This window comes from Cydia amplana, chromosome 6 (genome assembly GCF_948474715.1).
Source record: "Cydia amplana chromosome 6, ilCydAmpl1.1, whole genome shotgun sequence".
NCBI lineage: Eukaryota > Metazoa > Arthropoda > Insecta > Lepidoptera > Tortricidae > Cydia > Cydia amplana.
This window is the reverse complement of record NC_086074.1, coordinates 19,639,318-19,650,493: the sequence shown is the minus strand read 5'-3', so window position 1 is coordinate 19,650,493 and position 11,176 is coordinate 19,639,318. Positions and strand designations below refer to the sequence as shown.

At 42.2% G+C, this 11,176-nt stretch overlaps 2 protein-coding genes across 2 annotated transcripts in view; one reads left to right on the top strand and one right to left on the bottom strand.

The window, feature by feature from the left end:
- The first annotated feature begins 672 nt into the window (after positions 1-672).
- On the top strand, positions 673-1,156 carry LOC134649288 (selenoprotein M-like). Its single transcript, XM_063504014.1, has 2 exons — positions 673-836; positions 911-1,156. The coding sequence occupies exons 1-2, from the start codon at positions 753-755 to the stop codon at positions 1,151-1,153; spliced, it is 327 nt and encodes a 108-aa protein (XP_063360084.1). The 5' UTR covers positions 673-752; the 3' UTR covers positions 1,154-1,156.
- A 2,904-nt stretch (positions 1,157-4,060) lies between these two features.
- LOC134649055 (stalled ribosome sensor GCN1) overlaps positions 4,061-11,176 on the bottom strand; it is a 70,058-nt gene continuing 62,942 nt past the window's right edge. Inside the window, exons 37-42 of the mRNA XM_063503770.1 lie at positions 8,724-8,954; positions 8,088-8,319; positions 7,289-7,560; positions 6,688-6,861; positions 5,328-5,552; positions 4,061-4,225 (exon numbers count right to left, since the gene is read on the bottom strand). Coding sequence (XP_063359840.1) covers positions 4,103-4,225; positions 5,328-5,552; positions 6,688-6,861; positions 7,289-7,560; positions 8,088-8,319; positions 8,724-8,954 — 1,257 coding nt within the window. The 3' untranslated portion in view covers positions 4,061-4,102. The remainder of the gene's footprint in view (positions 4,226-5,327; positions 5,553-6,687; positions 6,862-7,288; positions 7,561-8,087; positions 8,320-8,723; positions 8,955-11,176) is intronic.

The following is an 11,176-nucleotide window of genomic DNA, read 5'->3' as shown; positions in this document are numbered from 1 at the left end:
TGTAGGACAAAGACAGTATGATTCTCTCTATGTTTGAAATGAGACAGTCCTTTGACAAACTATAATTTATATACTTGGTCAACCAGATCTTGACAGTAGAAAAAGGCGGCAAATTTGAAAAATGTAGGCGCGAAGGGATAACGTCCCATAGAAAATTTGAATTTCGCGCCTTTTTTTACTGACAAGATTTGGTTGACAAGCTATAATACATCATAATACCAGTACAGTATTTGCTTTATTTTTTGCGCATGACAACATTATTGAATCGTAAACTTAAAAATCGTCGTCCCAGCCCTAGAATATCACTCTATGTGTCAAATATTTATAGTCTGTGGTTTGCAGCGAAAAGTGGACGCCAATTATTGGGCTGTACATTCCTGGGTTGAGCAATCCCAGGTCGAGCATTATCGGTACGGGCCAATAATATGCGACCAATATTCGGCGTTCACTAAATGGATTCGTATTATTGGGTCGTGTATTATTGGGTTGAGCGTTATCAGGGTGTACAAGCTTGGTCCGTGCCAATAATATGAAGCCACTGTTTGGACAGGGCAATAATGTACAACCCAATAATTCGCGCCCATAAAAGTGGACGCCAATTATTGGGCTGTACATTCCTGGGTTGAGCATTAACCGGACTCCGAGTTAGTAGGTTGAGGGGCAACTCTTAGCTTGCTAGTGTTTAAAACTTATTTATCAGCCGTAATTTAACCGGTGTATATTTCTTCAACTGCAAAAGATACCCTGTCACAATGAAAACACTAGCAGTATTCTGTGCAGTACTCGCATTAGCATCTGCTTACGACCAATCGAACATCGTAGGGGCCAGGATAGAGGTAAACGCCTCCTAATATGTAGTTATTACATGATGCTGTGTATTTGGAGGGGTATTGATGGGTGTTTTTTGCAGACGTGTCGCGGATGCTCGTTGAACAGACTTCCTCAAGTGAAGCAGTTCGTGATGGAAGACGCGCCGCTGTATGAGCATGTAGAAGTGAAGTTCATCACTGGCGCGGCGCCTGAGGTGGTGCTACTTGGTAAGAACGACCACGAGCTGGAGAGGCTGCCACTCTCCCACTTGGATCGCAATGAGTGCAACCAGCTACTTGAGGAAAGAGGGTTCGTAAAGAATCAAAAGAAATCCGAGTTCTAGTTTGTGGTTAGGCCCACGTAGGTGTAAAATGATTGAAGGTCACATAAAAAATGGTTTCATAGTGGATTAATACCCAAATAAATAAAGAAAATAGCTAGATTGTAATATGTGCTGTAAGTTTTACTACATTCCATGTGTGAAAATGGTATATGAAGCAATATTTAATATTATGATGAAAATAGTCTTCTACAATTAGTACAAATGTGTGTTTAGTTTAAATAACTCTGTAAATAAGAGGAATCTTGTCTGCTATTACTACAATTCTTCATTGCCACTGACAAAGCTAGAGTTGTAAAATAATAAACAACTTATCACAAAATTTCAGAGTATTTAATTTATTTGAAAAAAGTATTACATGTTTTCAAAGGGTCAGCAAAGCACATGTAACACCTCTGAAGTTGCAGGTGTCCATAGGCTACAGTGACTGCTTACCATCAGGCGGGCCGTATGCTTTTTTGCCCCTGATGTGGTGTAAAAATAATTGTTTTGTGTAGCCTGCCAATATTCTGGTAATAAATTAGAATTGCTTGAATTGTTGTGGACAAATCTTATCTTATCATGTAACATGACACTATGAGTGTTATGGAGTGCATAGATAAGGCATACAAACAAATGTCCAGACATGTAATTGGAGATTTTTAAATAGTTGTCCTTTGTTTGCTTGAATTATGGTAATGTTACAAATCAACTACATGCATATATTTTTTTAATAGCCAATAGTAGGGACTATCAGATGTATTGATATTAGGGCATATTGCCATTATCAATTAATGATTACCCCCATTAATATATATTAACCATTAATTTATGTATGATTATATAAAGTGTATATTAGTAATCCAAATAAGCTGCCAACTTATGTTAACAACAATATTTTCCTTAAGGAAAACTTTATTTTTGGTACATTTTGCTTGTTTAGTCAATATTTTGGCATGGTTTGTTATAAAACAATTTTCAACCAAGTTTCTTTACAATTCACAATAATCAGTAGGGACTTTATTTTACACCTTTAATTACTAATAACTCTAACTCACAGCAACTTATTTGGGTCACACTAATCGGTATAGCAAGTTACCTTTTTATTGCCCATATAACAAAGTAGTGTATACATATTTTTGGCATTTTGTCCATATCAATATTATTAGACGTGACCATACAGATGTCTCGCTCACTTACCATAATAATTTGTTTTTATTTTAAGCCGTAAAACTATCAACGCAAGTAACGCAACCCTAAACATAAAATTAAGTAGGTACCTGTGTAAATAAATTGATAAGCAAAACCGTGTAAAGTTGTAGGTATGTATTAGAAAATATTCATTTGACGCCATATCTACATTTTTTTAATTTTTATTTGGTATGGGACTTGTCTACAGCCTGTGGGGTCTGCCTGTGACCAGCACCATGCCAGCACGAACGTAATATCACGTTCGAAACGTCAGGACAATTAAGTTCCGTCTCAGTTTAAATTTGTTAAATTGTTCGTTTAAATCAGTGCACTTAGTAAAAAATATATACCTAATTGCTATAAAATTTTCATATTTACCACTCAAATTATCGATGTTTAATACCTTCTCAAGACTTCGTCAACTGATTAATCGAATGGAGAATAATTAAATTGTAAGGTTCCTAGCTATTTGGAAACTATTTTTGACTAACAATACCTCCGGCACACTAAATTGATCATAACCAGCTATCAAGTCTATAAAGACATCTTGAATGTGGTTATTTTTAGTAACGAAGCTATTGTGTTTGTATAGTATCATATGGTGTAGTTAGCTGTAGTCACAGTCCGTGACCCTTATTGCCTACGCAATAGAGTTCAATGAAAAATGTATTGATTTCAGTCATAATGTAGCGTAGCGGATGTTGTGGGAGAGTCAAGGGTCAATCTACTTATACAGTTACTTACCAATCTGATTTAGTTAAACCCGCATCCTCTGCTTGCCCTTAGGTTGAAGTCCGGTACACAAGCAGTGACGGTGATCGGTGACTATATGTCACGTTTTTATCCAAAATGGTACAAAAAAAAACTAAAATGGTACTTATTGTCGGTTGTCAATAAGGCGCATTTTCCAACTTTCAATTTGTAATCCACCTTATCGACAACCGACGATGTTGACCTTTTAGTTGAAAACGTCACATATTACGTAGGTATACATTAACCAAATTGACAGATTCGTTTGTGAAATCTGAAATACACATCTAAAGAATTTACCATTCTCTAATAGCTTATTTAAAAGAGAATATCTGGGTGACCGAGCTTCGCTCGGGAAACCTATAAAAACTCGAAAATGAGCGTTTTCCCAGAGATAAGACCTAGCTAGATCGATTTTTCGCCCCCGAAAATCCCCGTATAGCAAATTTCATCAAAATCGTTAGAGCCGTTTCCGAGATCCCCGAAATATATATATATAAATAAATAAATAAACAAGAATTGCTCGTTTAAAGGTATTAGATAGATATAGGTACGTATGTAGAACAATCGACTGTAGTAGCAGTCGAGCTAGCACATGACTGACGCAACAGTATCTCGCGGCGAGATTAGACTACCGTCCCTCTTTTATTAACATAGAAAAAGACGGGTAGTCTATCCCGCCGCAAGATACTGTCGCGCCAATCATGTGCTAGGCCTACATATACTCTTGATTGCGATATGTAGAATTTGAAATAGTATTCTAAGATGGCAGTCATGGCAGATACAAATGTAGTGCATAATTGTTGTCCTTCCATCACGGACAGGCAGTAAAAAAAACCTATTTATTTCAGACCTTGGTCCATACACTGTTAGTTTTAAACTTAATTTCAGCACACTAAAAGGTTATGTTATTATTAAACACGCTAAAAAGTTATTCTATTATTGTTGTTGTTAGTAAAGGGTTAACAGGGAGTTAAATGAAAGTCCTCATGGTAGATACAGTATATTAGAGTATGACAGATACAGCGGTGCTCAGGTGAGCAGCGTGACGTCGAGATCTTCGTCCCGGCCGTCTTGCAGCGCGCGGCGCAGCACGCGGGCCACCACGTCGCTGAGCGCCTCGCGGGCGCCTTCCTCGAGGAGGGACAGACATTGCTGTAAAAAAACAATGTTTCAGTACATATATCTGAGATTTTAAGAATAACCGGGATAGTACTGTTACTTTTATGCTAATCATAAATGGCCCTTGTCACTCAGTACGATAGTCGATCATAGGGCATTAGATAAAACAGTTCGAAAGGGAGCATCAAACTAGAGAGCTCTGTCTCATTTACTCAAAAGTAGGGTCAAATGCCAATCAAAACGCAATGCAATCAGAGGATCTAATTACATAGAGAGTTTAGAGAGTAATTAGATCCTTGGAGAGGGCAGCACAGACAGACACCCCCTGTTTATTGGAGCAAAGTGTGGAGTTTTCGATGTAGGCCTCAATATGGTAGGTAGACCCTGTAGGTGACGCCAGTGGGGAGACACTCCTCCTTTCGGGCAAACTCGGCTCCATTCGGCTCAGCATTGCTCCTAGCAATTATTAGGGTTGGCACTACTTGACGTCCTTTTGTGTGCACGACCACAGATAAGACTTGAATTTTGACAACCCCAAAATGCCCGAAATGGATAGTGCCATACATTAGAAAGGGATAGCATGTCGTCCCCGAGTCGCTGTCAAACTTCGGTTTTGTATGACACTGTCGTTTCTGTACGGTAGTACTATTATTTATTAAATTATACAACGGGACTTAATCGCGTATCTAAGTTTTAAGATTTACCTCCGACGTTTCGAGGACGGCGTTGTCCCCGTGGTCTCGGAGAAGACTGGCTTAAGTTGACATCAGCATCGTCTAACCGCGCGAGTTTTTCGAACTACCCGCACTTGGTCTTGTTTATCCGCTTGAACGTTTTGCGCACTAGGGATGTCACTCTGTCGACACACAACACTAACGATATTCGATTTATCGACTGTCGATATTCGTTTACGCTTACATTTACTAATGACTGGATTCCATGTGGATGAGATCTTGAAACCCTCGTCCCGATTGAAATTACTATGTTTTTTTATTTATGTATTTTTATTTTAAGTCCCGTTGTATAATTTAATAATGTGTAAAAATCGTGAAAGTTTAAATCAGTACTATTATTTATTCTGTGATAACGTAGAACTTACCTAAGAACCTAGAGGTGTATAAGTAAACACACATACCTTGTGGAAGGTCTCGTCGTTCTGCAGACACAGCACGGCGCGCAGCGCGAGCTCAGCGTTCGCGCGGACATATGTGTTCTTTTCCTTGGTCCCGTTGACTAAGGCCGGCAGTAGCGGCCGCAGCACGTCGGGGCCCCTTGTGCCCCGCAGCGCGCCGGAGCGCCCGAGCATGGTGCTGGCGCGCGCCATCAGCTGCTTTACCTCGTTGTTGCTGTGGTTCATGCTCTGCGCAGACAGAAGAGATTGTTCAACTTAAAGCGGCAACTCAGGCCTATATAATTATTGACTTTATTTTTTATTTATTTTAAGAACTAAAATTGCATTTTATTGAGTCTTATTTAATTGTAGAATGTATCTTCAAATAACTGAAAAAGGTCATTTTTTATAGTTTTTATAGTTTTCGTAAAATGAATGAATTTTTCAACCACTGTATGTGTTACCAATGTTACCATACTCTGACTTCACCTTGACGATCGATACTATAAAACAGGCATCGGATACCGGTATTTTTTGTATGGGAACGGAAACGGTATTTTTTCGTTCTTTGCTAATTACTTCATTTCTAATTGGGCAATCTAATAATACGAAGTCGTAACCTAAAAACACAACCGAGTCCTACATTTCGAGTATAAAATAATTCGAAAAATATGGTTACTTCTAAGTTTTTGCAAAAAACCGGTTCCGATCCCTGCTATAAAATATATCTGGTATTTAGAAACGTTATAGATTTTGAAGGCTATCATAAACATAAGTAAATGCACCACCGAATGTGTTAATAAGACATCCAAAAGATACGATAGGCCATAAATTTGAAGAACACATACGTTTATCGTATAAATTATTATGTATGGACTGTGTTTATTTTAATTAAAGTTTCGATACAACCATGAATGGGTAACGATGTAAACCATAACTTCCTCTCATGTATCATAAATATCTTTCAAGACGTTTGTTGTCATAATAGTTCGCGTTTCCAATAACCTATTAAAAGGAAATACATATAGCTTTTAGTCACGTTAAATTACGAAAATTTTGGACATAAAAATTAAGTAATTATTTAAACTCGTATCAAACACTGAGATTCGCTTTGGGATGTCTCCCCATATGTGTTGGTTACAATAACTCTTGCAGATTCTGAGGACGATCACTGACCAAAAAAAAGTGAAAAATGAGTCAGGTGTTGCTTTGGTAACTTTATATTACTCGCATCAATAACAACTCGCACTTACCCTGACGAACTGTGTGAGTATGACTTGTGGTGGTGCGCGATCATGTTCCAGTAGATTCATCAGGTACCCCATGCGAAGACCGTTGCTATGATAACTTAATATTACTCGCATCAAAAACAACTCGCACTTACCCTGACGAACTGTGTGAGTATGACTTGTGGTGGTGCACGATCATGTTCCAGAAGGTGCTTCATAAGGTACCCCATGCCGCGGAGACCGTTGCATGCGATCGGTACTTTGTCGCTGGCTAGGTATCCTAGGAGGGCCTTTTCTATCTTCTCTTCGAACTGTTCCGTGTAAACTACCTGTGAATATAACGGTGCGTTAATATAGTCATCGATGAAGATGTTTTGATGTGATTGTGATTGTATGACGTTTTGTGAAATACCAGCCTGTGGAGTTGTATACTATGACAACTTCTCTAAGTTAACAAGAGTTATTGGAAAGAGGTAAATGGGCAAAGAGGAAATCGCTTCCTGTATACCTATTAGTTGTATTCCTTCCAGCTAACACATGATGAGATGTTAAACTGGCATAGGGGTCGTCCAGAAATCATGTGATCGTTTTTGGGGTAAGAAAAATATCACGAATGATCACGATGGGGGAGCGATCAGAGAAGATATCACGTGTATTTTTTTTTGCGTTGACCTCTGTCAAAAATAGGTCAAATATGATCACATGATTTCTGGACGACCCCATATAATGAAAAGTAAGACTACGAGTACTACGAACCTCAGGCGTCTCTTTTAATGCGACGAAAAGCGCACAAGACCTCCCATGAGCTAGCATCCAATCCGCTTCCGTGATCGTCGTGTTCCCTCCAGCCAACACATGATGTAGCAACGCCGCATCTCTATGTGTGGGAGGGAGACAGTGCAACAGCGCGCCGAGACAGCCGCCGACCGCGCCGCGGGGCGGGTCGTCAGGGTGGGCCAATAGGGCGGGGCTTGTTAGGGTTGCTAGCACGCTTAGCGCTAGTTGCTCGGACATCTTGTCGCCTCCACCTGAAAATGAATAATAATTTAGTGTTTGGTATAAATATAACTGTGAAAATCATAATCATTTATAAGTATAAAACAAGACGAAAGTGACATTCTCTTCTTTCGCAAAAATCACAATGTTCAGAGGGCCTACCGCGAACCAAGTTCGACGTGTTGGCTCTCTGTCGCACTTGTAAATTCGTACGTAAGTGTGAAAGGGAGGCAACACGTCGAACGTGGTTCGCGGTAGGCCCTCCGGTACGCTCTCACTGCGTTCGAGCGCCAAACCACCTCGACGGAAATGGGTGCCTTTCATCCCTTGGTTAACAATGTACTATAGACATGCATGAAAAATGATTCGCCGTATCAATCAATTTGCATCAAATTAATAAAACAAAGGTATCGGCTACTTTAAACACCTGTAATAATGCTCCTAAGAGCTTGATCCATCCGTTGTCCATCTTTACGAAGGGCGTAATCGTTGACAGCGCGAGGCAAGTTGTTTACCGGACGCGATTGAGTGCCTTTAAGAAGGTATTTAGATCACTCACCTGTAATTATGCTCCTTAGAGCCTGCAGCATAGTTTCTCTAATAGCGGGGTCGTCGGCGTTCTTGATGCCGTTATGCATCTCGACAAAGAGCGGATCGGCGCGTGTATGTATCCGTACTAGTTGTGCGAGCGCGAGGCCGGCCTTGATACGGACTGGGCGCGATTGGTCGTTCAGCGCCTTTAGGAAGGTCGTTTGGAGTTGTGGCAGGAACTGCTTCAGCATGACGCCAACCTAAAAATGGAATAACATTAACATACAAGACCTAATCTTTTTTTTGTTCGCGATGTGTCTAGTGCTTATTTTATGAGTTTTATGACATATAATGCCTGTGATAGTGATGCATGTGTGTGTGTTAGAGTGGGGTCCCATTGTTCCCCATAAAGTTTTAAGTCATATTTAATGTATTGTTTGTCATATTATCGTTAGTTATAAAACTGACTTTCAGGATTTTCGTTAGGTTAGGTTAGGTTTGTTTTATGGCAATCCTGAAAAGTGACGCGTTTCTGAACCAAATCAATTATGACTAACGAAAATGCGGGCAAAAAATACATACTTAAAACTTTTTGAGAAACAATTAGAGACCCGTTTAGAGTACATAATTGTAGGTGGTTTATAGTGAAATAGTGATAGCATACCTTTGAGAGTAACGAAGCCAGCGTCTCGAGTACAGCTGCCTTGACACTGGCATTGAACCTGTCACCCAGGATACGGATCAGGGGTCCAGTGATGTGTACGACGGAGGGCTGTATAGCGGCCGCTGAAGTTAACGTGATGACTTCTCCCAACATGAGCGCGGCAGCCTCCTTGTCCTCGGGTAGACCGTTGAGGATGGACTCGCGGAAGAGCGGCAGGATTGGCGCTATGCCCTGTAAAAAAGCGGGATGTTTTATGGTTTTTATTCGCATTATTCTTAAATTAGCGCCTTGGTAAGCGTTCGAGGCCTGAGGCCTATGTGTGTTGTACCATTAAAACGTTTAAATCTGTCTCATAAAGTGGTGTTTGATTCATAATGTTTTGAACGAAGCCAAACAGATCCACATGATATGAGCGTTCGCTCGCGCCGAATCCAACATTTTCGTAAGCGCTGTGAGCGCCTCCTAAGCCATTTCAAGCACATCTTTGTCTGTTTTAGAGAAGAGTAATATGAGGCTTCGACGTACTTGAGGTATACACAACTGCATAAGTGCACGCACTTTATGAATATAACTCATCCATAAAGTGTGTATGCACTTTTACGTAAGGTGAGAGGACCGCCTCTGAAAGCTTGCATTACTATCTCACTAGAATATTTACCCACCTTTTTTTTACCGGTCGGTTTCGGTGAAGAGTAGAATGAGGCGAGACCGCCTTTTAAGGCCTGCATGTATTATCAAATTAGAATATTTACCTTAGGCAAGCAGAAGCCAGGCAGCAGCTCTCCCTTCAGATCCGACGCGGCATATCTCACAGCCTGCCTTATATCCGCCACATGAGCTATCTGCCTCTCCGCGTCCAACGTCTTAGTTAGCGCCGTGAGCGCCTCCCAGGCCATTTGCAGGACGTCTCGATCAGTTTCAGCGAAGAGTAGGATGTCCTCGGAGTAGATGTACGTAAGGGTAGCGGACTGCCTTTTAAGGCCTGCATGTATTGTCAAACTAGAATATTTACCTTAGGCAAGCAGAAACCAGGCAGCAGCTCTCCCTTCAGATCCGACGCGGCATATCTCACAGCCTGCCTTATATCCGCCACATGAGCTATCTGCCTCTCCGCGTCCAACGTCTTAGTTAGCGCCGTGAGCGCCTCCCAGGCCATTTGCAGGACGTCTCGGTCGGTTTCGGCGAAGAGTAGGATGTCCTCGGAGTAGATGTACGTAAGGGTAGAGGACTGCCTTTTAAGGCCTACTCTACAGTCACACTTGAATATTTACCTTAGGCAAGCAGAAACCAGGCAGCAGCTCTCCCTTCAGATCCGACGCGGCATATCTCACAGCCTGCCTTATATCCGCCACATGAGCTATCTGCCTCTCCGCGTCCAACGTCTTAGTTAGCGCCGTGAGCGCCTCCCAGGCCATTTGCAGGACGTCTCGGTCGGTTTCGGCGAAGAGTAGGATGTCCTCGGAGTAGATGTACGTAAGGGTAGAGGACTGCCTTTTAAGGCCTACTCTACAGTCACACTTGAATATTTACCTTAGGCAAGCAGAAACCAGGCAGCAGCTCTCCCTTCAGATCCGACGCGGCATATCTCACAGCCTGCCTTATATCCGCCACATGAGCTATCTGCCTCTCCGCGTCCAACGTCTTAGTTAGCGCCGTGAGCGCCTCCCAGGCCATTTGCAGGACGTCTCGGTCGGTTTCGGCGAAGAGTAGGATGTCCTCGGAGTAGATGTACGTAAGGGTAGAGGACTGTCTTTTAAGGCCTGCTCTACAGTCACACTTGAATATTTACCTTAGGCAAGCAGAAGCCAGGCAGCAGCTCTCCCTTCAGATCCGACGCGGCATATCTCACAGCCTGCCTTATATCCGCCACATGAGCTATCTGCCTCTCCGCGTCCAACGTCTTAGTTAGCGCCGTGAGCGCCTCCCAGGCCATTTGCAGGACGTCTCGATCAGTTTCAGCGAAGAGTAGGATGAGTCCTCGGAGTAGATGTACGTAAGGGTAGCGGACCGCCTTTTAAGGCCTACTCTACAGTCACACTTGAATATTTACCTTAGGCAAGCAGAAGCCAGGCAGCAGCTCTCCCTTCAGATCCGACGCGGCATATCTCACAGCCTGCCTTATATCCGCCACATGAGCTATCTGCCTCTCCGCGTCCAACGTCTTAGTTAGCGCTGTGAGCGCCTCCCAGGCCATTTGCAGGACGTCTCGATCGATTTCAGCTAAGAGTAGAATGAATCCTGGGAGTAGATGTACGTAAGGCTAGCGGACCGCCTTTTAAAGCCTGCATGTATTGTCAAACTAGAATATTTACCTTGGGTAAGCAGAAACCAGGCAGCAGCTCTCCCTTCAGATCCGACGCGGCATATCTCACAGCCTGCCTTATATCCGCCACATGAGCTATCTGCCTCTCCGCGTCCAACGTCTTAGTTAGCGCCGTGAGCGCCTCCCAGGC

Bases quoted from the DNA above. Each gene is read 5' to 3' on its own strand.
- LOC134649288 (XM_063504014.1), top strand. From the start codon at position 753: ATGAAAACACTAGCAGTATTCTGTGCAGTACTCGCATTAGCATCTGCT. The intron at 837-910 runs GTAAACGCCTCC...TGTTTTTTGCAG, and splicing joins TCGTAGGGGCCAGGATAGAG to ACGTGTCGCGGATGCTCGTT.